This window comes from Ovis canadensis, chromosome 18 (assembly GCF_042477335.2).
Source record: "Ovis canadensis isolate MfBH-ARS-UI-01 breed Bighorn chromosome 18, ARS-UI_OviCan_v2, whole genome shotgun sequence".
Classification (NCBI taxonomy): domain Eukaryota; kingdom Metazoa; phylum Chordata; class Mammalia; order Artiodactyla; family Bovidae; genus Ovis; species Ovis canadensis.
Window position 1 is genome coordinate 72255874 of NC_091262.1, and position 25415 is coordinate 72281288.

General features: G+C 48.7%; 3 protein-coding genes and 1 long non-coding RNA gene across 11 annotated transcripts in view; 2 read left to right on the forward strand and 2 right to left on the reverse strand.

The window, feature by feature from the left end:
- The window catches only part of OTUB2 (OTU deubiquitinase, ubiquitin aldehyde binding 2), a 21281-nt gene extending 17919 nt beyond the window's left edge, over positions 1 to 3362 (forward strand). Inside the window, exon 6 of the mRNA XM_069559360.1 lies at positions 361 to 3362. Coding sequence (XP_069415461.1) covers positions 361 to 567 — 207 coding nt within the window. The 3' untranslated portion in view covers positions 568 to 3362. The remainder of the gene's footprint in view (positions 1 to 360) is intronic.
- LOC138423458 (uncharacterized) overlaps positions 1 to 5324 on the reverse strand; it is a 7219-nt gene extending 1895 nt beyond the window's left edge. The window contains exons 1-3 of the long non-coding RNA XR_011250267.1: positions 5233 to 5324; positions 4604 to 4692; positions 302 to 432 (exon numbers count right to left, since the gene is read on the reverse strand). This is a non-coding gene — a long non-coding RNA (uncharacterized lncRNA). The remainder of the gene's footprint in view (positions 1 to 301; positions 433 to 4603; positions 4693 to 5232) is intronic.
- DDX24 (DEAD-box helicase 24) lies at positions 5323 to 24138 on the reverse strand. Of its 5 annotated transcripts, none has more exons than XM_069559343.1 (9): positions 23368 to 24138; positions 21354 to 22073; positions 14265 to 14777; positions 13020 to 13173; positions 12187 to 12702; positions 11185 to 11260; positions 7878 to 8066; positions 6452 to 6581; positions 5323 to 5880 (listed from the first exon to the last, which is right to left on the reverse strand). In XM_069559343.1, exons 2-9 carry the CDS (start codon positions 22066 to 22068, stop codon positions 5597 to 5599), a joined length of 2577 nt encoding a protein of 858 aa, XP_069415444.1. In that variant the 5' UTR covers positions 22069 to 22073; positions 23368 to 24138; the 3' UTR covers positions 5323 to 5596. The 5 variants fall into 5 exon arrangements, with proteins under 5 accessions (XP_069415444.1, XP_069415445.1, XP_069415446.1 ...); XM_069559344.1 differs by having other exon boundaries at positions 21354 to 22070; positions 23368 to 23577; XM_069559345.1 differs by having other exon boundaries at positions 22467 to 23481.
- LOC138423457 (interferon alpha-inducible protein 27-like protein 2) overlaps positions 14325 to 25415 on the forward strand; it is a 22857-nt gene continuing 11766 nt past the window's right edge. Inside the window, exon 1 of one of the 4 annotated variants that reach the window (XM_069559365.1) lies at positions 14325 to 15058. The gene's annotated coding sequence lies outside the window, so the exon portion shown is untranslated. Of the gene's footprint in view, positions 15059 to 23524; positions 24062 to 25415 lie in introns of those variants that run through there. The other 3 variants (XM_069559362.1, XM_069559364.1, XM_069559363.1) reach the window with 3 other exon arrangements.

Sequence of the window (25415 nt, forward strand, 5' to 3'; positions counted from 1 at the left end):
TCTGCTCTGAGGTTCCTTATGCATTAGAAAGCCCAAGCTGAAAAACTCCTGCTCTCCTCTCCAGATTCTTCAAAGTATTGTGTTCTTCTGACATACGAGGGGACCAGAATCAAAAAGATCTAGAGTCAAACCTTTTAATTCTGGTGACTTCTGTCTGTTCCTTCCTCACTGAGCCTGCGTTTCCTTCTCTAGAAAATGCGTATGTCGACATCTGCCTCAAGGCCTGTTGTGGAGACCATTGCACAGTTGCAGAGGTTTTGAGCTCTGCAACTGGGCAAAAAGCCAGGGTGGGACCTCTCACCTGTCCTCTCCTGGGCCTGCATCCTCAGCTGGGTTGTTTTCTCCTTGTGGCTTTTGCAGGAAGTGGAGCCCATGGCCATGGAGTGTGACCACATCCAAATCACAGCCCTGTCCCAGGCCTTGAACATCGCCCTGCAGGTGGAGTACGTGGACGAGATGGACACGGCCCTGAACCACCACGTGTTCCCCGAGGCTGCCACCCCCTCCGTGTACCTGCTCTATAAAACATCCCACTACAACATCCTTTATGCAGCCGATAAACACTGATTAATTCTAGGCCATGCAGTGGAGCCTGTCACCTAACGGGACTGCATTCTGAATGGAACATTACGGCTTTTCAGTTTTTTAAGCGATTTAGACTATAGTTAAGAGAACGTTGCCGCCTTTGGGGCAAAGGCACTGGGAATAAGGCCTACTCACTATGGACTGTTGGTAACTTGGTGATAATATTTTTAATATTTATTTTCACGGAGGATCCAGTGTTTTATAACTCTGGGCAAGGATGCCAGAACTGGCTTTAGCCCCAGTTCTGAGACATTGCATAGGTCACTACCCATCTCTGGGTCCAAATCTTCATCTGGAGGAGGTTCCTGCCAGTGTTGACATTCTGTTGTTGGGTAAAAAAATGTCCTTTGGTTTATTTTCCCTGGAGGCAGTGCCTGTCTGCAGGGGAGGAAAAGCTCAAGCTCAAGGTCTTACCAGTTCTATAAAAAATCAAGTCCAGTCAGCTGCTGGACTACACTTGAGGTGGTGAACTGAGGCCAACCTGAAGATCTCCAGTGTACTTCGAAACATTCACGATGGAGTGCTTTCTCACCGCGAACTTGAGGAACAAGACTTTAATGCCAAAGTCTAGACAGGGGCCTGTAGCCATCAGCATGAAGCCCAAGTTGTCGGGCCTCTTACCTCCCTCAGGGCCAGGACTGCCTGCCTTCTGGGGGGCAGCCCTGCAGGGTTCTGCTGCCAGCCCCACCCGGACAGACACTGAGCAAGACGAGGGTTCGGGAGGACCAAGAAGCTGTCTCGTCATCCCTAACACACCCTGGAAGCAGGATCTAGCGATGCAGCCAGGCTCCAGCTGAGCAGAGCAGACAAGCGCTTTGAGGCTGTCTTTGGCTTCTTTCTCCGTTCCCTCTTATGGGCTGGCTAGAGGTTAGGTGGGAAAGACTGGAGATGAGCAGGTGGTAGTGGGGGAGCCCACCGCTGTGGGAGCTGCCGGGTAGCCAAGAGCCCTGGCTCCTGCCAGCCTCCTCATTCATCCGTCTGGACATGGCCCTTAATAAGCTGCTCACCTTACTGCCTCAGGATCTCAAGGAGCCCTGGCTGGGCTGTGGCCACTGCCAGCAAGCTGTCTTCCCCTCTGGGAAGAAAGGGAGAATGCAGGGGTGTGGAATTGCCTTTCTTAATCGAAGGCCTTCAAAGGTTCCAACCTGCAGGGATTTATTCGAATCTACCGGTGCTTCAGTGTCAGACTGCAGTGTTTGCCGACAGCCAGGCCGCGCCGGGACCTGGGTAACAGCCTGCTCCCAGTCCCTGTATACAAAGGGCACTCTTGTGTCCATTTTCTGCCTTTGTGAAAACCGATGTCAGGGTGCTTTTAATCCCAGGCACGGGCCCGGGTTCCCGTACTGCCCTGGGCTGGAATGTGGACCCACAGGCTCAAGCTGAGTGCTTGTCCCTTCTTCACAGGAATGTAAATCCGACCCTGATCTCTGAATTGGTTCAGTGGTTCCCCCTCCCTGCCCCTCCCACCTTGGCCTGGGGAGAAGTACACTGTGACAAGTACACTGTCAGAGTGGGGTGATGCGTTACATGGTTTGTGAGTATCATGATCCCTGTTTCCAAACTGAAGGGCACTAAGCTCAATCTCTGCTGCTCAGAGCCGTTGTGAGAGGCGTCCTGGGTCTCGGGCCGGGCTGCCGGGCACAGTATGATCAGCAGTGGCTGCTTCCTAACTGCATTTGTCGTTTGTGCACCATCCACAAAAGCGAAGCTTTCTCTTCAGCAGAGGCTGGAGAAATTCCCTTCGGGGTGTGTCTGTGCCTTTCCAGGCCTGCCAGTGCTCCTGTGGCGGGGGGGACCCTCTTCTCAGGAGAGATGCTATCAGTTTAGAATCACAACACCCGAGAGAGGCAGGCTGTTTTCATGACCTTGCCCTCTGCTCTCCCATTTTTCACAAAACCACTGGCCAGACCCAAAGCACCGCTCTCTTCCCTTCACATCCGCCCTCAGATCTTGCTTCTGAAGGGAAAGCGCCGTGGAGGAAAGGAGTGGCAGGATTCAGAGGAACTCTAAGGAACACAAAGTTAAAAACTCACTCACGCACGGACGTTACCCTGCTTGGCTACAGCAGTCAGGCAGGCAGGCAATCCCACTTCCTGGGTAATGCACCCACCCCGCGATGCCTTCTCTTTGCAGACCAAAAGCTGGAAGGAAAGTTGCTTTAAGAGTTTGTCTTTACAACTGCATATGTGTTACTTTCCTTCCAAAGGGAACTTTATAAATCAGTGTGACTATTTAGCAACAGAACTGCCCTCGATTTTGGTTCCTACTTTAAGCACAAAGTGGCTCTGGAGCCAGACTGCCTGGGTTCAAAATCTCGACTTTGTCACTAACTAGTTATATGACCTTAGCCAAGTCACTTCACTCCCCCTGAGTTCCAATTCCCACAACTAGTGAAATGGAGACAGTTACCAACACATCACAGAATTATTGGTTCAAGTGCAACAAGATTATGTATGAAAATAATCGCACAACCTGACGTGTAGTGAGTGCCCTATAAGTGGGATGCTTCCCCCGCAGACCCTTCCCAATGGGACGTGGCAGAACACCCCAAGACGGGAAAAAGCCACCTTGGCGGTGACTCAGCAGTTTCCTGGGCAGAGGGAAGAAGTCGAAGGACCAAACACACTGCCATGCTGAGCAGAGGCAGGGGCACGGGCTGTGGCTCAGTGAGTGGGTCCCCAGGGGCCCCTGGTGCTGTGGGAGGTAGGCCAGGCCCTACGGCTTCCTCGGGCAATTGGTTAAAAACTTTTCTAGTATTAAAATGGTTTCCATAACAACTTTTGGTCCTGGCTTCTTAATAGTTGGTACCTGGCCCACACCAAAGATCAACACTGCCGTCCCATGGGGCTTGTCTGTGTGAGTGGATCAGCAGGGGCAGGAGTGTCTTCGTTGAGTGAAAGGTCCAGCCGCTCAGGAAATTCTGTCCTTGGGCTGGGCTGCAAGTGCCAAAGGAACCACAGGCCTCGCCAGAGCTTCACCTCATTGGGTCAAAGAGCAAAACTGCCTTGGAGGCCGGCCCTATCTTTTAAAACCCAGCTCTTTACCATGTTACCCCACCACAAAAGAATCTGCTAGGGGGCAAGGACAGGATGTCAAAGGACATCAGTGGGTCTCCTTGGCCTGTGACAAGTGTCCTTAGGCCTCCCAAGGCCCAGGAGCTGCTGCGGGACCTTGAGTCTGCTTGTGCGTCCACTGCTGGCATCTGGAAGATGGAGAGCCCCTGCTGTCCTCTGACAGCTGTCACTCAGAAGCTGACTTCACATTCTCCTCCACGTCACTGGGGATGCTGGGAAGACATCCTTTAAAGCAGGGGATTCCTGGTGGTTCAGTGGTGAAGGATCTGCCTGCCAGTGCAGGAGACATGGGTCCCTTCCCTGGTTCAGGAAAATCAGTGCCCCACATGCCGCAGGGCAACTAAGCCCATGCCCCACAACCAGTCTGTGCTCTAGAGCCCGGGAACCACAACTACTAAAGCCCCTCAGCCTAGAGCCCAGGCTCCTCCGCGAAAGAACAAGAGAAGCCACCAGGATGAGAAGCCTGTGCATTGCAACTGGAGAGGAGCCCCTGCTCGCTGCAAACTAGAGAAAGCCTGTGCACAGCAACAAAAGCCAGCACAGTCAAAAACAAAACACTTAAAAAAAAAAAGCATACCAAAAAACATTAACCACCAAGCAGTTTTCTAAACTTGCCTTTGACCTACAAGAAAATGCCCAGGCTTCTAATCCTAGCTCTGAGCAAGTCTTAACCACTCAGCATGAGCTTTCTCAACTACAACAAAGGGTACTAAGACTTATGTCCCAGGGTCTTGACGGAAACTAAATGATAATTAAGGCAGATAAAAAGTACCGAAGCAACACCCAGTGATACCTGCATCTGAGTTCAGGCCAACACCCTGTTGCAGTTACCTACAGGGGCTATGGGGATACAGCTGCCAACCACGAGGCCAAGGGAACACGTTTCGAAGCCCACACTTAGCTGTGCAGAAACGTCTGCTTCTCCCATGCCTGTGGCTACTCACCCAGACTGACGGCGAAGCTGCGGTGGTGCCAGGAGGTCACATGTTCCCTCAGCTCCTATTTACACCAGGCCCGGATCTAGGCACAAGGGCTGCAAGGGGAAATAAAGCAGCTTCTGCTCTCAGGGAGCCCAGCAAGATACCAGATCCCAGTGCGGCCAGTGCTGTGGGTGTCCGCAGGAGGAACTCCTCACCTCCTGGGGTTCAGGGGCCAGCATTGCTCAGGGATGGGAAAAGGCAAACAGGCCAAGGGAAATGCTGGGACAAAGGCTGGGGGAAAGGAATGAGGGCGTGACAGCGTGGGCAGCAACCATTCTGTCATACAGAGGAGGGAAGCTGTGAGACCAGGCCGCAGACTGGCCAGAGCCAGAGCCTGCACGCCTCACGGTCAGACTCTGCACACTGCTCCTGGCTTCCCCACGAGGGGCTCAGTGAGGTTAAGAAAGCTGTGTTCTCTAGGAACCCAAGAGCAGCAGTCTCTACCCTGCCCACGTCCCAAGGAGGCTCAGGCAAGACAACAGCTGTGAGGCAGAAAGAGCGAAGGAGCTGCTAGGATTCTGTTATGGAGAAAAGCGGGAACACACGTTGGGGACCCAGGCAGAAATGACTTCATCGTGATCGGCGAAACTCACCGCCTCTGCTCCATCCACACTGTGCAGGCTGCAGCCCGAGGACTGGACGGGGTCCCCCGACTCTGGCAGAAACTCAAGGTGACGCGTTGGTTCTGACCATTGTTTTTAATTGAGAAAATCAAGTTACACATACAAGAAGCCTGTAAGCACTGAAATGCAGAAATATATAAGCTGGCACACAGAATTCTTACTCTGAAACAACACGAATCTGTATGAGGTCTGTCCTGCTGTGAGGGGTGGTGTGGAAGAGAGGGAGGTTTCTGGAAGCAGAGCTGACAGTGGGGTGAGATCCAAGGCGGGAAGGTTTCCATACAGCCGGGGAACGCAGCCGCGGTGCGGTCGCAGCTGGCTCTGCCTGGGGCGGTCAGCCTGCACTTGTGCTTGGCCGAGGCTGCTCCTGCGGCTGCTTCTTGGGCTGCTGCTGCTGCTGCTGCTGCTGCTTCTTCTTCTGTTTGGAAAGGCAGCTCAGCGCGGACTCACCCTTTCTTGGGGCAGACATGAGCACGGGTAGCTTGCCCGACTGAGTCGGATACTTGGTTTTCAGGTCATCTTTAAACAGCGGCTGCGTAAGTAAATGGCGCAGCTCCTTCTTCAGGATCTTCATCTGCTTTTGTCTCCGACGCTCTTCCTGCTCGTCAACTCTTCCTCCTTGAAACGCAATTCAAAATAGATCGCATTTACTATGACTTATAGGAGCATTTTCTTTCCCTTGATGGATAATACTTGTGATGAAAAAATGTTTTGGACCTCTTGGGGAGACAGGGCTCCTAGGTTCTCGGCAGAGGCCAGTGTTGGCTAACTTCCAACAGTTTAGGAGAACCACTCAGGGCCACCCTGTCCTTCAACCCCATGAGGCAGGTACTTTATGCCCTAGTTTTATAAATGAGGACAGCATAGGTACCAGAGAGTTGAGTAACCTGACCTGGGCACACAGCTAGTTAAGAGAACAGGCAGCAAACACCTGCAGTCTGGTCTCAGAGCCTGCCCCGACTTCCACCATCTCTCCACACAAGGGACGGACCTATAGCCTCCAGACGGATGATGGCAACAGCTGAGGGCTTTAGGCTCATCTGAGATTAGGCTTCTCACAAAGGAGGAGGAGGTATCCTGCTGGTTTTGAGGGGACCTATGGTGGTGGGGGAGGCTCCAACAGACAGAAGCTGAAAAACCAAAGCTAAAAGCTGAATGAACCCTTCCTCAAGCCCATCCGGCTCCTTACCCTTATACATTTCTTCTTCCAGCTCAATCTCAAGGGCAGCCGCGGCCTGCTCAATCCAAGAGTTGTGCAGACAAGCCTGGAAGTTCCGATACTCTGCTTTTTCAATCTGTCGAGCTAAACGGATTCGCTCCTAGGGGCAAGGTAGAGAAAGTATTCATCCGACAGAGGGTTCGGGCCTCTGGGGAAAAAAGGCTCATTTAAGTTGTGTTTTTAAAAAAGATCTTGACGTCAGTGCTCAGAGAGAGACACCTCAGCTCCCATCAAAAAGCATTTGCTTGGGTTCCTGGTTAAAGTAATCACGACTGGTGAGTGTGTACACACGAACCTCAAAAGCCAGCCTTCCAAGCCAACGTGAACAGCCCCTCTTCCTGGCAGCCCACCTCGGTCAGACTCCCAATCTACACGTGTTCAAAGGGGAAACGTGTTTCCCAGACACCACAGCTGACCTCCACAGCCAAGCTAAGACCTGGAAACACCCCAACAGCCGAGTCAGGGCCCAGCTCTCACTCTACATGGCTAACACAGACCTGTCACAGGACTGCCTCCCCCCGTCATCCTCCTCCCAAAACACTTCGATTCTCCTTATGCATACTGGGTTCGACCGCAGTGACAGGAAACACCAAAAAAAAAAAAAAAAGGCAAGATCTTGTGGGGGAAAAGATCCACAGGAAGCCTGGTGGCTCCTGAGGCTCTCTGTAATCTCCATTTGTCCGTCTCATCTCCCACCTCATTTTCCCACACAACTGGCATTCCTTTTGAACCAGAGGAGCCAACAGAACGAGCTGTTCCTTGCTTTTTGCTCCCCCAGTTCCTGGAATCCCTTCTTCGTCTCCTCACATCTCTGCCTGCAGGAAGCCTGGAGGAAACTAAACCCCCTACCCGCCCAGGGTGCTTCATCTGCACCGAACTTCAACCTGCCGCACGAGCCAGCGGACTCCTATGGAAATGCAGCCACCCCACTTTGTTGCCTGACACGCTGCGGCCCACAGTCAGCAGCACTCACTTAACTGAATGTTTACTGAGTTAAGTAAAACCCCAAAGGTAGGAATTACAGGCATCTGCCTCAGGGATGTGACAGACCCTTGGTTTCTGCCTCAGTGAGACACACTGACCCCACTGCCCTACAACCATCCGTCCGTCCCATAAGATGTCCAGACAGCTACGCTTGCTGCACTGGCCAGTGGCGGGAGGTGGTTGATGGTAGAAGTTTCAGGGGCACAGTAAAGGAAGGGCTCATGAAGAAAGCTCCTCACTCTGGCCATTCACCCTTTGCTCCGTCCTTCGAGGAACGGCGCCCTCCATTTCTTTTTTCCACAAAACTAGGAATTCGTTTCCAAAAGCAGTACTCCAGGAATCCCAGGGCAAAGCCAGGGAGCGGCACAAGCCCGCCCCTCGTCAGCGCTGGGCTTCCAGCTTTTCTTTTTACCTTGACCGCATCCATGTACTTTGTCTGCACAGGGAACAGTGGGATGTCCTCATCTTTCTTGAGGGTTTTGTAAATCTTCTTAAAGTTGATCACATCCTCAGGCCCAACCAACATCAGGCTGAGGCCTTCATTGGTGGCACGGGCAGTCCGACCACTTCGGTGGACATAAATCTCCGATGTGCGAGGGACCTATCAAAGAAGAACTGGGAGGTCAACATGTGGCTGTCACCAACCACCACTCGTCCCCTCAAGGCCAACAACCCAAGGCGGGACCCTCCTGCCTTCCAGCCAGGCAGCTAGAAACCTTGCCAGCCCTGTGGAGAGATTAAGCCCTCCTCCCTAAGTCCCACATCCAAACCGTCCCCAGGTTTGGCCCCCTTACTGTGCAGGCTCTGCCCCCTGCCCTGGTTCTGGTTCTCATGACCATTCCAGTGCAAAGCAGAAACAGTGGGTGTGTCACCCACAGCTAGCGTGGCATGGGAGCTGGCGATCCCTCCCGCCCCACACCACGGCGCACACCACTAATCAAGAGCCGTCTTCTCCACGGAGCCCAGGCAATGCTCAGTGTCTTCCCCAAAGCAGTGCTCCAGGCAGACCCAGTAGATGGTGGGGTAGAAGAAGGTATGCTCATCTTCTGTGAGAACTACAAAATTACAACTAACTGCTGAAAACCATCAACAGGAGAATGTTGGATCCCACTGAAAAAAGATAACCTACATCCAGGGGCAAAGGAGAAGCCCCAACAAAATGGCAGGACGGGCAAAACTGTGTTTAGAATCAAATCCCATGCTCACCAGAGACACTCGGGGGGCTCAAACAAACCCATGTGCACACCAGGACCCAGAGACGCCACGGAGACTGAGCCAGACCTGCCTCTGAGGATCTGAGTGTCTCCTGCAGAGGCACGGGGCAGCAGTGGTCTGCCATGGGGACAGGGGCTCTGGCTGCAGCAGACCTGGGAGGTGCGGCGCGTGGCCTGAGTCCTCTTGGAGGAGGTCACCACTAGCCCCACCATAGAGCTGCTGAGCAGATGACCCACAGACTGGAGAACAATTACACCAAAGAAGTTCTCGCACTGTTCCAAAAGCTTTAGGGCTCACAACAGATTTCCCGACCTGGGGATCTGGCAAAAGGACTGAAAACCCCCAGGGAATTTGACTTTGAAGGTCAGGGGGATTTGATTACAGAACTTCCAGACTCTTAGAAGGCACAAACAAAACCCTGTATACACCAGGACCCAGGAGAAAAGAGCAGTGACCCCGCAAGAGACTGAGCCAGACTTGCCTGTGAGTGTCCAGGAGCCTCCAGTGGAGGCGTGGGTCAGCAGTGGCCTGCCGTGGGGTCAGGGGCACTGACTGCAACAGTCCTGGCAGCTGCAGCATGCTGGCATAAGTCGTTTTGAAGAAGGTCTCCATTACCCCTACCATATTTGGTAATGAGAACATAGCCCCACCCGTCAACAGAAAATTGTATTAAAGATTTCCTGAGCATGGTCCCGCCCTTCAGAGCAAGACCCAGATTTCCCATAGCCAGTCCCTCCCATCAGGAAGCTTCCACAAGCCTTTTATCCTTATCCATCAGAGGGAAGAAAGAATGAAAACCACAACCACAGAAAACTAACCAAATTGATCACATGGATCACAGCCTTATGTAACTCAATGAACTATGAGCCATGCCCTGTAGGGCCACTCAAGACAGATGGGTCATGGTGGAGAGTTCTGACAAAACGTGATCCACTGGAGAACGAAACGGCAAACCACTTAAGCATTCTTGCCTTGAGAATCCCACGAACAGTATGAAAAGGCAGAAAAATATGACACTGAAAGATGAACTCCCCAGGTTGGTAAGTGCCCAATACGCTACTGGAGGAGTGGAGAAATAGCTCCAGAAAGAATGAAGACGCTGACACAAAGCAAAAACAACACCCAGTCGTGGATGTGACTGGTGATGGAAGTAAAGTCCGATGCTATAAAGAACACTGCACAGAAAAGTGGAATGTTAGGTCCATGAATCCAGGCAAATGAAGTGGTCAAATAGGAGACAGCAAGAGTAAACATCGACATTTCAGGAATCAGTGAACTAAAATGGTCCAGAATGGGCAACTTTAATTCAGTGCTCTTAGCACTGTTACCCATGGTTGATGATGGTGCCAGAAGTGAAACAGCCTTCACTTCCTCTTTGAGTACACATCCCCTCTATTCACTCCCCGGCAACAGCCCACTACCACACCTCTCCTCCTTCCTTCCCTACCTCTACATGCCTGAATCCTCTCCATCCCTAAATGCCAAGCATCTTTTAGAAAGCACTTTCCAACCTAACCTCCCACACCAGAAGTTATCTCTTTGTCCAACTTTATTTTGCCACTTTCTAGTATCTTCTGCCTTAAAATTATGGCTGCAGGCATCTAACCTCCTCTAGTGGATTTGATATTTCTTAGGGGCTGGGAACTGTATTTTGTTCATCTGGATATTTCTCATAGACTGACCCAGACTCTCCCAAAGAGAGGAAGAATAAAGATTTGCTCAACTGCACTGGCACCCTTAAAGACTGTTAAAAGCATGAAAGATTTAAAGGAAAAAAAAGAAAGCAAGGATTTAAAAGGAGGAATAATTACACCAGTTACTGAGTACTTACACTATGCTAGGTGATCCATCAGCATTAGCTCATTTAATCAGAGTAACCCCATGAAGTAGGTAGCAGCATCACCACTACCAATTTACAATGACATTGAAACCAAAGACACTCAGTAACATGCCAAAAGCTAACCCACTCAGCAGCAGCCAATAAGCATTCAAAGGCTGGAAGTGAGGTTCGAGAGCCCATGCTCCCAACCACCACTCTCTGCTAATTTTCCCTAGGTTCACACACTAATACTAATGTCCGCATCAACAGCAGCTAACATTTAGGAAGTGCCGCCTGGCTTTCTAAACTCCTCGCACATAATAACCTATTTCACCTTGCAGGACTTAACCACCACTCTTTTCTCTATAGCAGGGCAATCATTTTACATGCTAAACTTTACTATGCCCATTTCATGGAAGAAACTAAGACTCTAACCTGCCAGTATTATGTAGCCAGCCCAAGTCAAAAAGAGAGGGGCTATCTGACATCAGACAATGTCAAGAGGTTTTGGAGAATAAATCTCACCATAGTAAGTGGAAGCAGCTAGTTGACCAGACACCAGTGGTATTCTCTGTTGCATGAGGCCTTGGGACCAACAATTCTCCTTGCTCTCTCCCTCAACCTTTGCTTTAAAAATCCCCTGCTCAATGCTGGGAGATGCCCACAAATTCCCCGATGCCCCTACCTGGTAATGGATGACATGCTGGACTTTTGGAATATCCAGGCCCCGAGCTGCCACGTCTGTTGCCAGGAGCACACAACTGTGGTAGAGAGAAAGCTTATTAATAACAACTAACAGCTGTCATTAATCAACTCCTTACCACAATCGGGTACTCTAAATACTGCAACCCTTATTAACCCTCTACAAGATAACACTATTATGTATCTCCCTTTGAGAGATGAAGAAACTGAGGCTCACAGATATTAACCTCCCAAGATACATACATGCCTATTCGGCTGTGGAGCCAGGATCCAAACTGGGTTTCACTGGCCACAATCAATAAAGCCACACTCTGCAATAACACAGACTACTTTAAGTGAATTAAATAAGGTAATATTCTAGGTCCGTGACCTCGTCTCCTATCACCCTCCCACTTAATTCCCTCAGTCACACAGGTAGACATCCTTGCTTCTGCTCAAACATGCCAAATCCGCCAAGTCTTTGCTTAGCACCCTTCAGGCCAGAATGGTTTCCCTCAGACAGTCACATTTCCTTACTTTCTTCCACACTCTGCTCCAATCTCACCTTATGAGAAAAGCCTCCCAGACCACACACCCACAGTCTGCTCAACTCCCTATGTAACTTTACTTCTTAGCACCACTTGACAAACTATATACTTACTTTTCCCTCCACATGGATGTAAACTCCCTGTGAGCAGGGACTTTGTGTTATGCACTATTCTATTACCAGGCCCTAGAACAGTAGCAGGTTCAAAACAAGCACTCAGTAATATGTACTGGATGACGTTTCATAATGTATGTGTAGTTTGAGGAGAGTCAAAAGCACTTGAGGGATGTTTTTAAAATAAATGTACTAGATGAGAGTGAACCTGCCTCATGCTATGCAAAATTTAAAAAAAGACTGGAGGACTACCTTCTATTAATAAGGCTCCCAAGAGAGAAGGGAGCTTCCCACCCTCCTGGCAACCTGGACCCAACGGCCAGTCTGTGGACAGGCCTGACTTACTCCTCCAGATGGGCGAACTGCTCCAGGTTTCTAAGCCTCTGCTTCTGGTGCATGCAGGCATGCAGGGTCAGTGGCATGATATCCAGGACTTTGAGGAGCCCGGAGAGGCGCTTGATGCAGGAGATACTGTTGGCAAACACTAAGGTGCGGCCTGGATACTGCATCAGGAAGTAGTACAGATACAAGTCTTTCTCATCAGTCTCACAATGGATCTTGGTCTCTGTCAGCGTCTCTACCGTAGCCTCCTTTCTTGTGAGGTCAATGACCTTGGGCTTGCCCCTCATGCCGATCTTCTGCATGAGGAGGTCAAGTTTGGCAGTTTTGTCGATTTTCTTGGCATGCTTCTTGTGAAGGATGCGGGCAGGAGCTTGATGTACCAGGGTCAGTGTGGCGGAAAAAACAAGAGTCTGTCTCTTTGGGTTGTACTGGGAATCACTGAGCATCTCTAGCAGCTGTGAGAGCTCAGCAAAGTGGCCTTTCTCAACCATCCGGTCAGCCTCATCGATCACCAGGCACCTACAGATCCAGACAGACCCGTGATCACCAGGTTAGCAGCAGGGGAGGGGAGTCACCACGGCATACTCCACCAGTGGCCCCCGCCCCCGCCCAACCCAAGACAAACACCACTTTCACCACCTCCACCAGGGCCCTCAACTAACCTCCCGCACGCATACTTGGTTTTCTAAAGGCCAAGTCCCTAGTACCTAGTAGGGTACCTAGTACCAAGGCTTAGTACCCCACGATGGCACTTTGTGACAGGGAGGATGCACTGTGCCAGCTCACCTCAGGCCCAGTTCAGAACAGGGAGTGGGGGAAAAGGGAGGCACTCTCACCTGAGCTGCCGAAGGTTGCTCAAATGAGGGTGCTTTTCTTTAACTAGCTCCCACAGCCGGCCTGGAGTGGCGATCACAATCTCCGGCTGGCGGTTCAGCATCCTCTGCTGTTTCTGCGTGGACATTCCACCAACCAGAATAGCGGTTTTAATGCCTATGGTTCACACAACACGAGGGACAGTGTTAGTCTGATTGATTATTTCTTCCACCGTGAACACCAGTGCCCCCAGATTAGCAAAGGCTGCCAGTCAGCGGCACAGCTCCCCTCTCCAGGGGAGTGCTAAGAGCTGGCCTGGCCTGCTGATGCCGTTACTGGAGGGCTTACCGGGTCTGCTATGGTCTAGGCCTGGCCTACTCCCTCAACCTCATTTTTTCTACTCTTTCCCCTCACCCACAACAGTAGCATTGGAGTTGAACCCAGGCATGGTGACATCCGAGGCTCTGGAGAAGCAGACCAGTGGCACACCGCAGTGCTGGGAGAGATGGAACCAGCAGCTGTGACACTTCTCCCGGGGGAACTCCTGCCCGTCCCCCTCAATGCAGATTCATCTCAATCTCGATTCATCTCAATCTCCTCTAATGCCTAGTGTTCTCTTCTCCTCTCCAGTGGAGGACTTCTCAAGGTATCCAGTGTGGGAGGAACAAAAAGGATCATGCAGGCGAAGTGCTCAGTCAAGTGCCTCACATACACAGCAAGAGCTTGGTAAAGAATCGTTCCTTTTGCTATAGAATTGAAACCCCCACTACCCAGCCTTTCCCAAGGAATTCCCTGAGAAAATTAAGTGCTCATGCCCTAAAGCAGAAGTCGGCACACTTTTTCACAGTCAACAGTTGTGGCCCCGTGCGTGGGCTAAATGGTCTCTGTCACAACTAGTGTCTCCATTCCACTCTTCAGTGGTGGTGCAAAAGTGGCCACAGACAATGTGTAAATACACAGGCGTGACAGCACTTTATTTGCCAGAAAAAAAATAAACAAACCACCCCCTAAATAGTGGTTTGCCAAACCCTGTCCCAAGTATCCACTGTAGTCAGTAAGGTAACTAATTGCTTATGCAGCTAGAACAGCGTTAGCTATGTGTTATCCTTGGGAGAATTAAGAATGTGTCACTTGAACAGTTTTCTGTCGGGCTTAATTCTCTGGCAAATCAAATTTCCTCTAGAGGGCAGGAGGCACAGCTCAGTCACCTCTACCACCCCCGCCACTGCGATGCTTTCAGGAAACATTATTCAATGAATTAAACTGACCTGTAAACTTGGCCACAGCATCGACGTGCTGCTTGACCTGCACAGCGAGCTCTCGAGTGGGAGTCAGAACCAGGCCGAGCAGAGGACGCCGCGGCGGCACAGCGCTGCCCCCCAACCCTCGCTTCACCTTTCCGGTCTGCTCTCCATCATGCTTTTCCACCTGGTCTCCTTCCTGGTTGGGGATGGGCTTCTCCCTCATCAGGGAAGAGGGTCCTTCACCAGCGTCAACATCACCGTCACAGGACGGCAGCCCCTGGTCTGAGCGGGCAGCTCCAGTACTGGTTCCTGCCTGGCTGGGTGGTGTTCCAGTCTTCGCTCCAACCTCACTGGGAAGTGCTTCACCCTCACTTCCAATCTCATCAGGCAAAGCTCCAGACGTAGCTCCAGCCTCATCGCCGGTCTCCCCAGGTGGAGCTCCTGTGTTACTTAGAGCTGGGGTAGGCTTCTTCTTCACCTGCCACCGCAGCACCGCGTCAATCATTGGAATGGCAAAGGCAAGAGTTTTCCCACTTCCTTAAAAGCAGAACAAAACACAAACAAAAACTGTGTGAATCAACAGGTACACACTCTTGCCTGAGGTTCCATTCTTCACTCGGAATAAGGGACCCTGAGACAGCCAAGCGCCACCCTGACCAACGCAAAGCCCCTCCCACCCTGCGCCGGCGTCGCAACCGCACTGCACCGAGGACACCCGTGTCCTCAGGCACCTGAGGGCGCGTGTGACAGACGGCACCGAGAGCTCAGGCCAACAATAACGAAGACACGTGGCCAAACGATGAGACCTGAAGAGACAGGTGGGTTGCGGGTGTGAGTGTTTTGTTGCTGTTGTGGAAGAACATAAAACTGCAGGGTAAAAAAGGGAAATCTGTATAATACGTTCCCAGAACGTTTCTTTGGTGAAGGAGGTAGTGAAAGAAAGTTTTCTTAGTTTTCAAGGAAACGTTAAAGCTTTTGTCTATGCTTAAACACTTTCAAACTAGCCTCTGAACGTATATGGAGCCCATCTATGTGGTCAAAAAACAAAACGAAACAAAATACCTCAGGCTGAGAATTTAAAGTGGTTCCAAAATTACAATGCTCCAGGCAGAAGGAAATAAGTGATCTCTATATGAAGAAGCTTTTATCACAGGCCTCAAAAAACTCACAGATGATTTTTCAGAGTAAAACGAGCTGAGTTCTTGCTTATAGTACCTTGTTCCTTAGAGCTGCCCATTTTCTGAGATGACTTCTACCACATATTTCAGGAAGAAAAATGCCAATTCTACACACACTCCTTCAGAAAACTGAAGAGAATACTTCAAGTCATTCTGGGCCCAGTATTACTCTGATTTCAAAACCAAAGACATTATAAGAAAACTACAAATATCCCATTAATAGAAATTAAAAAATCAACAAAATTTTAGCAAATCAAATCCAACGATGTATAAATGGAATAATATATTGCAACTAAATTCAGTTTATCATCATCAACAAATTGGAAATGAAAAAAGTATGCATCCCATATGTGCAGAAAAGGCATTAAAAAAAAAATACCACCACCATTCCTGATAAGAATCTTTCTCCAACTAGAAACAGACGAGAATTTTCTCAACCTGATAGAAGCTAAATATGATAAACCTACTGCTAACATCATATTTAATGATGAAACACTGAACATTTTTCCCCAAATCAGGGACCAAGCAATGGTGCCCAAAAGTTTTAGCCAGTGTGTAAGAAAACAGTAAACAAAAGGCAACCAGACCAGATGACATAATCACCTTTGTAGAAAATCCTATGTAATCTTCAGAAAACCAGTTAATCATACCAAGTTGCAGGATACAAGATCAATATAAATAAACGCATACTTCTACTTCCTAGCAACAGAAATAGGAAATTTTAAATTACTACTTACAAAAGCATCAAAAATATTAAGCAGTTAAGGATAAAGCTAGCAGAAGTATATACACTGAAAGCTACAAATACCAGTAAGAAAAAGCAAAGACCTAAAAAACTGGAGAGATGGACTGCATTCATGGACTGGAAGATTCCAGACTGTCTAGATGTCACATCCTCAGTTGGCTCTGTAATCAATGCAATCCTAATCAGAATACTAGCTGGCTTTTCTGAAGAAACTGAAAAGCTATCTTTAAAATTCATACTGAAATGCAAAGGGCCTCAGTTCAGTTCAGTCGTTCAGTCGTGTCCAACTCTTTGCGGCCCATGGACTGCAGCATGACAGGTTTCCCTGTCCATCACCAACTCCCAGAGCCTACTCAAACTCATGTCCATTCAGTCAGTGATGCCATCCTACCATCTCATCCCCTGTCATCCCCTTTTCCTGCCTTCAGTCTTCCCCAGCATCAGGGTCTCTTCCAATGAGTCAGTTCTTCACATCAGGTGGCCAAAGTATTGGAGTTTCAGCTTCAGCATCAGTCCTTCCAATGAATATTCAGGACTGATTTCCTTGAGGATTCACTGGTTTGATCTCCTTGCAGCCCAAGGGACTCTCAAGAGTCTTCTCCAACACCACAGTTCGAAAATATCAATTCTTTGGCGCTCAGCTTTTTTTTATAGTCCAATTCTCACATCCATACATGACTACTGGAAAAACCATAACTTTGACTTAGATGGACCTTTGTTGGCAAAATCATGTCTCTGCTTTTTAATATGTTATCGAGGCTGGTCATAGTTTCCTTCCAAGGAGCAAGTGTCACTTAATTTCATGGCTGCAGTCACCAGAACAGCCAAAACAACTTTTATTTTTATTTTTTTTTTCAAAACAACTTTTAAAAAGAACAAAGTTGGAGGACTTACACTGCCTGACTTAAAGACTTACACAAAGTCTTACCTAAAGCTACACTATCCAACACTGTGTGGTGTTGGGAAAACAGTAAAGATAGACAAATGGGTCAATGGAAAAGAGAAGACTCCAGAATTAACCCACACCTATATCGTCACCGATTTTCAAAAAAGATGTGGAAGCAATTTAGTGGGGAAAGAGTAGTTTTTCAGCAAACAATGCTGGAGTAATTAGATATCCACATGCAAAAATGGCAACCCACTCCAGTTCTCTTGCCTGGAAAATTCCATGGATGGAGGAGTCTCGTAGGCTACAGTCCATTGGGTCACAAAGAGTTGGACACGACTGAGCGACTTCACTTTCAATGTGAAACAAAACCAAACCTTTGATCCATATTTCTCACCAAAAAAGTTAACACAGGAACCGAAACACAGAACCTAAAACTAAACTAATAACACCTCCACAAGAAAATGTAGGAGAAAATCTTTGTGATCTTGTGTTAGGCAAAAGATTCTCAGGAAAGCAAATCTGTAAAAGATCATTTAAACTTCACCAAAATAATACCTCCTGCTCCTCAGAAGAGAACTAAAAGATAAGGTACAAACTAGGGGAGAAAAATGCACGTCATATATCTGATGAAGGAGGTGTGTCTAGAATATATAATGAATTCAGTGATAAAACCACTACCCAATTAAAACACAGGCAAAAGAACTAAGCAGGCATCACCAAAGATGATGACATGGATGACAATTAAGTACTTGAAAAGATGCTGCTTAACTAGTCACTTTGGCAATACCAATTAAAGTCACAAGGAAGTAACACCAAAAACTTTTTAAATCTAAATTAAATTAAAGACTGACCACACTAAGCACTGGCAAGGACTTGGACCAATTCAAACTCATAAGTTGGTGATTATGTAAAATGGTACAATCACTTTGGAAAACTACTAAAAAGTTACATTTACCTTAAGACCTAGCCATTCCACATCTAGGTATTCAGCCAATGAATCAAAGCATACATCCGCACAAAGACTGATATGCCAATATTTATGATAGTTTTACTTATAAATGCCAAAAACTAGAAAGACCATAACCATCCATCAACACAGATAACACAAACTGCACTATATCCATTCAGTGGAATGCCGCTTATCAATGGAAAGAAATGAACCACTGGTATTTGCAATAACATGGTGGAATCTCAAAGTATGCTGAGTTAAAGCGCAGAGATTCGCCCTCCCCAAAATTTACATATTTGTAGGATCTATTTTAAAATTCCGGAAAACGCAAACTAATCTATAGTGATAAAAAGACTATTAGAGGTTATCTGGGGATGGACAAGGAGGGGACCAGGGAAGGCGTGATTATTAAGGGGCCTAAATATCTTTTGGGGGTAATGGGTAAGTTCATTACCTACATTGGCAACAGTCTGTCTATAGCAGTTTGTCTCTGAGACTTAGACCTGTGGATCCATAGCACTCAAGAGAAACAGCCTGAGAGGATCTGCGGTAAAAACCCAAATGCCAATCTCTAGCCACAGTGGCTCACACCTGGCCTCTGCCTCCAGGCCTCTCTGCACATACGCAAGTCCTATAGCAGCGCTGAACAGCACACAGATCTGGTCTAGAATCCTAGCACTACCGCTTTCAGTGGGGCAGTTTTAGGGGCACTGTCTATCCTGTGACGCTGAGTTTCCTCTTCAGTAATATGGGAATAATAATGGCATCCATCTCAGAGTGGCTGTGAGAACTTTCATCAATATAATGCGTGTAACACACTGCGTGAAGTATTTTAAAGAAATGTTTTAATACTGTTACCTTCATTCCCCCTTCCTGGGGCTTCCTCCCTCTCCCATCTTTGTGACTTTTATACAGGACCTCACCTCAAGTTTCCTGACCACTCTTCCAGAAATCTAAGGCACAAAGTTTCTAGATGGTCTATTTCTGAAACAGAGCAGGACCCAATAGTTCTTCCCCACCATACCCTCTGCCTGCCTTTTGTCTGTGGAAAAACTTGAGCCAAACAGTAAGTTTAATGAAAGAAGTGAGAAAACGCAGAAAAAAAGGAAAGCAATCCAACAAGACTAGATAATAACAGTTTAGTCAATAAACACAGTTAGGGACCTTTAGTTGCTTTTCAAGAGCTGTAGCTAACATTCTGAGCCACATCCTGTGAGCTGTCTTGTAGATACTGAAACTCCCACCAGATCAAAGAAGTTAACTGCATGATGACCAGACTGTAGCCGTGACATCGTCGTTATTTAGTCACTAAGTTATGACCTACTTTTGTGACCCCTTGAACTGTAGCCCCCCAGGCTCCTCAGCCCATGGGATTTCCCAGGCAAAAATATTGGAAGTAGATTGCTATTTCCTTTTCCAGGGGATCTTCCCAACCTAGGGCTCAAACCTACATCTCCTGCTTGGCAGATGGATTCTTTACACACTGACCCACCAGGAAAGCCCATAAGCTGCCACATTTCTGAGGACTGACCTCCAGAAAACTGAAACAGACAGACCTTGGAGCTGAAACTAACTGAACTTAAAACAGTCAAAATGAGGCTGGTCAGACTACCCATGACCAAGTTCAAGATGTCTCAGAGCTGACTGCATTGTTTTTGCATGAAGCCCCCTCCCTCTGTCTATAAAAGTTCTTGCCCACTGTTTGTCATGGGGGTGGCAGGGGGAGAGCCAGCCTTTGGACAGGAGTCTTCCCCAACTCCCCATTGCTGGTATCCAAAATAAAGCAAACTTTCCTTTCCACCAACCTGGCCTCTTCACTGGCTTTTGAGGAGCGAGCAGCCACCCCACTTTGGTTACAGTTCTATGCCATACAATATAGTAGCCACTAGCCACGTACAACTATCAAGCACTTAAAATGTGGCTGCTCTAAACTGAGATGGGTGGCAAGTTCAAAATACACGTCAGATTTTGAAAATAGTATAAAAATTAGAACAGAAAATATCTAATTAATAATTTTACATTAATTAATACTGAAATGTTATGTAATGGTTAAATATATTATTAAATTTAATCTTCACTTTTTTAATATGGCTCCTAGGGAATTTTAAATTGCACGTGTGGCTTGCATAGCATATGTCATGTCTGATGGCTACTGTTGGTCAAGGTGGACTAATAGTTTCAGGTCTGTTTGCTCCTTACCCCCATCAGCAGTTTAGTTTCCCAGGGTGTCAACCTATCATCGCTTCACAAAGCCGTAGATGGCCCAGGGTATGAGGGATCTTTACACAATGCCTAGTTCCAACAGTCACCTCCTGCCCAAATTTGCCTATAAAATCTACCCAATGGTTATCACACACTCAAAACCTTCCAATGCCAATAAACCCACCAACTCCCAATGCAGCCCTTTTTATCTGTAGACAACTCTTGAGAATTAGACACTTCCTTATACTAATAAAGATCTACCTCTCCAGAGGGCTGATCTGGTCCCACTTTATCCCCGAATCATGCAGAAAAGGTTCGAGAATTGAAAAAAACCTACCATTTACAGATCACTGGGGCTTCCCTGGTAGCTCAGCTGGTAAAGAATCTGCCTGCAATGAGGGAGAACTGGGTTTGATCCCTGGGTTGGGAAGATCCCTTGGCGAAGGGAAAGGCTACCCACTCCAGTATTCTGGCCTGGACAATTCCATGGACTGTATAGTCTATGGAGTCGCAAAGAGTAGGACACGACTGAGTGACTTTCGCTTTCACAGATTACTTACGATGTACCGTGTAAATTTTAGTTTACTACTGCTTTTTGTTAGCAGTTTACTATTAGGTAAATGTATAAATTTAGTAAGCATTTACACTTAACCCACATAGCAAAGAGGGCTTCCCTTGTGGCTCAGTGGTAAAGAATTCACCTGCAATATAGGAGATCCAGGTTCAATCCCTGGGTTGGGAAGATTCCCTGGAGAAGGAAAGGCTATGCGCTCCAGTATTCTTGCCTGAAGAATCCCATGGACAGAGGAGCCCGGAGGGCTACAGTCCATGGGGTTGCAAAGAGCCCAACAGAACTGAACGACTAAGTACACAGCACACAGCGAAAGATGTAGGTACTGAATTCACCTATCTCCACTTGATAATGCAGTCTACAGGGCTGAGAGAAATAAAGTGACCTGCATAGGGCACCAATCAGGAAGTGAGCTACTTCAACTCAGAGCTAGCTGACTTCTTAAAGTCTTCATGCAACAGTGCTTTCTTTTGTGGTCATGTTCCCAACATTCCCCAGTCTCCCAACCATCCAGCCTGTTAGTGGCCACAAACTCAATCCAGAAGCAATCTCACCCTGGCCAGATAAGAATGCCCTTACCTGTCTCAGCGGCCCCAAGGATGTCCAGTTTGTCACGAATGGCAGGTGCCAAGGTCAGCGCTTGGATTGGTGTGGGGGCAGAGAAGCCTAGAAAGCTGAGTGCTCGGAGAACCGGCTTGGGTACAAACAGATCCTTCCAAGCTGACACATCTGCTTTGTGATCATGCGTTTCAGGCATCCACGTTTTTGCTTTTTTGGGCATCTTTGGAGAAGTACCCTGGGAAGGCTCTGATTTTTTTTTCCCTTTCTTTTTCTTCTTTTTTAGTACAGTCTGGGCCGGGCTTTCTGATGCCATCTCCCCTACCTCTGGATCAGGACAAATTGTGCCCTCTCCCTGGGGCGCTGGCTCAATATCTGTGACCTCAAACACTTTCTGGGAACTAGTTCCTTCAGTTTCCACATCTTTATTCTTCTTCAACTTCATCTTTTTCTTTGAGGAGCCAGGCTCTCCTTCCTCCTCTCCTTCTGCAACAGCCTGTGCCTTTCTCTTCTTGGGCTCTTCCTTTGAGAAAAGACTGGAGGAACTTTTGGCAGGGGAGACCAACTGATAATCTGTCAGTTCCTCAAAGCACACCAAGTCATCCATCTGTCCATCTGCAAACATATTTGGGTCTATCTTCACCTCCTTCCATTTCCCCACAACTTTGATTCCCTTCTTCTGAAATCTGCCACAGTTTGTTGGCTTCGGCCTTGATTTTTTCTCTTTCAACTTCATGGCTGCTGAAAAGGAAAAAAAATGTTCCATTAGATTGGCAACTGAGAAGCAAAGGATCCTGAGGCAACAAATATTTCCTAAGCAGCTATCAGGTCTTACAAAAAAGTAAGGACACAAAGATGGCTCTAACACTGATGCTGCCAGCTGGAGAAGATCACAGAAGGGAAGAAATGTACCCAAGAGCACGCAGCTAGGCCTACAACAGAGAGGACACAGGAGGTGTAGCAAAGACAGATGAGCTAGATCTAGTGTGGATTTCAGACTCAATACTTACTGCCTGGGTGCCCTTGGCAGGTCCTGCTCAATCCTCCCTGAACCTCAGAGTTCTCATATTTTAAAAAGGTGGGAAGGATTTACCTGCTAAATCACAAAATGTTCTATGCAACAAGTAAACTCACCTAAAGCGTGGAGGGTGAAGCCTACCACTCCCAAGCCATTCAGAAGCCAGAATAAGAATCTAAGAGGGGGTCGCTGGAGGGTGCCGGCTCTACGGAGTGCACAAAGCTTTCTTCCCTCTCAATCTTACCCCAAGAGGTCAAATGCCTGTGTCACCACTCTGGCTGTTGGCAAGTGACTTAAAACCCAATCAGCTTTAATCATTACATTTTAAGTAATTTAAAAACCACTGATGCACAACTCATTTGACTGGAACTTGATCCACGTTCTCCCTTTTTCAGAAAGGCAGAGGAAAATCATAGCTTCCGTGGAAACAAAGGGAGACCTAGGTTCAAATCTTGACGCGTCACTGGTCAGCTCTGGGTCTGGGGTGGCCCTTATCAATCTGCACGAGTCTCAGTTCCTCGTCTGGAAAACGGGGATGAGAGAGCCTGCGACTCCTTGGATTGTCACGCCATGACGAAAAAGTGGCGCACGTTCAGAACCGCTTAGCATCGCGCCCGGTGGGCAAAGCACGCCAGCGCGCAGGGAAGGTCCACCTCCGCCCCGCATCCGCGACCACAGACAACCCTCACTAACGGGGGCAGGCGTGAGGGGCAGGCACAAGCGGGGCGAGGACGTGGAGTGTGACTCGCGGGGTAAGCCGGAGGGTCCCTCCCTATGGAGCCCGGCGCCGCGCCAGCGCCTCGTCTCAGGCTCGAACGGGCCCATCAAGCGGAGAAGCCGAACCAGCCAAGCCCTGACGTCCGCTCGGCTGGTTCGGAGGCCCCAGAAGAGGCCCCCATGGCAGGGTCGGCCAGGGCACTTGACAAGGCCGGCGGCCACCCCTCTCTGGTCCCCAGAACCCGAGGGCCTGGAGGAGCCCGCAGTGAGAGCCCGCCCCCACCCCGCTCCGGCACTCACCGCGAGGCTACCCGGCCGCGACCCCCTCAGAAGCCCACCGAACGCCTCCAAACAAGCAGCGCCGGCGTGCCGCCGCAGCGTCCGCCGCAGCGTCCGCCGCAGTTCCGGGGCGGGGCTTTCACGCAGGCACGCGTGCACGCAGCGAAGGAAGTCCCGCCCCCATTCTAGACGCCGCACTTGATTCGCTGCGGCGCGACTGAGTGCTGGACCGCCGGCACGGGAAGTTGGGCTGCGGTTTTACGTTCTCCTCCAGGAATTAGGGAGCAAGCGCAACAGGTGAAGTTTGTCCTGCTTCTTCCGGGAGACTTCTGTGCTAGCTTATGCACGGGAATGCAAGTTTTCCTGTCTTCTTGCTTTAGTTTCAGCGCACTGTGTTACGTATTGGCTGTGTGCCTGGACCCTCGCAAATGTTTTAGCATTTAACTGACTGCTCAACCATTGTCGTATTCTTGCCTGGAGAATTCCATGGACAGAGGAGCCTGGCGAGCTGCAGTTCGTAGGGTCGCACAGACTCGGACAGGACTAAGCGACTAACATTTTACAACCCAACCAGACTGTATTGGAGGTTCTGTTTTCCCCAGGTTTTCATGCCTCCGCCTGTTGCTCACTGATGGTTGGGGAAGGTGGGCCTGCTTCCAGTCATCAAGCTAAAGTGGGTCTTTTGTTATATTCAGAGAAGTCAGCTCCACAGTAGGTAATCATTTTTTCCACTTGGGGATCACCAGACCATCTGGTGATCTGGAAACTTTTCCCATAGACTGTCTCTGTGTCTGGTGTCCTTGGGAAGTCCTAAAGTTTCAACGAGGGAATTCACCAAGCTCAGGTCAAGTGAGCCTTCACAGCGCCACCATGGGACACAGCTTAACTCATTCCTCGGGGGCACTTGCCAATGTATCCCCAAGAGTCTAGGTGGCATAGTCTGTGTCCAAGTGGTGCTTGAAGAGGATGTGAAGACAAGAGACGGGCTGTCCCTGATGGCAGAGTGAGGAGAGGCTGCATATCCCTCCATAGTAGGACAGTTTCCTCTCTCCTCTGGGCCAGCTACCCACCTCAGGAGCATTGCAGGGCTGTAGTGACAGAACCTCGACAAACCGTGGCTGGTTGGTGGGAAAAGGGACCTCACCAAAAAGAGGCTAAAAGTAGGGTCCCGGAGGTGGTACTTGGGGGCTGTCTTATGGGGTCCACAAGAAACATTGAGATTCTCAGTGGAGGCCTCCAAAAAGCTAACAAAAGCATCTGTATTACTCAGGGTTCTCCCTGGTGGCTCAGATAGTAAAGAATCTGCCTGCCATGCTGGAGACCTGGATTTGATCCCTGGGTTGGGAAGATCCCCTGGAGAAGAAAATGGCAACCTTGCTCCAATATTCTTGCCTGGGAAATCCCATGGACAGAGGAGCCTGGTGGGCTACAGTCCATGGAGTTGCAAAGAGTCAGACATGACCAAGGGACTGACACTTTCATTTTCACTTTCTCCAGAGAACCAAAATCAACAGAATACCATATATATAGAGAGGTTTGTTTTAAGGAATTGAGTTACAGTGATTGTGGAAACTGAGAGAATCCAGGATCTGCTGAGGTAGTCCAGCAGGCTAAAGACTTGGGGAAGGCATCCTAAAGCAATTAGCTTGCAGAATCCCTGCTTGCTGAGGGAAAGTCAATTTTTGTTGTATTAAGGGCTTCAACTGCTTGGGTGGGGCACACCCACACAGTGGAGGGGAATCTACTTTGCTCAAAGTCCACAGATTTAAATGTTAATGTCATTTAGGACTTCCTGGCGGTCCAGTAGTTAAGAATCTGTCTTCCAATGCAAGGGATGTGGGTTGACTCCCTGGTTGAGAATCTAACATCTCCCATGCCATGGAGCAATAGCCAAGCTGGTGTACTGCAATGAAGACCCAGCACACCACAAAATTGTAATAATAATAATAAAAATATTTGTTAAATGTTTGGTGGTGTTCAGTCACTAAGTCGTGTCCAACACTTTGTGACCCAGTGGACTGCAGCATGCCAGGTTTCCCTGTCCTTCACTATCTCCCAGAGTTTGCTCA

Excerpts from the sequence above, each read along its gene's own strand:
- DDX24 (XM_069559343.1), bottom strand. The coding sequence starts at position 22,068 with ATGAAGTTGAAAGAGAAAAAATCAAGGCCGAAGCCAACAAACTGTGGC. Across the intron at positions 8,067-11,184 it reads AGCATGTCATCCATTACCAG|GTCCCTCGCACATCGGAGAT; the intron begins GTAGGGGCATCG and ends CTTCTTTGATAG. Across the intron at positions 6,582-7,877 it reads AGTACATGGATGCGGTCAAG|GAGCGAATCCGTTTAGCTCG; the intron begins GTAAAAAGAAAA and ends CCTTGCCCCTAG.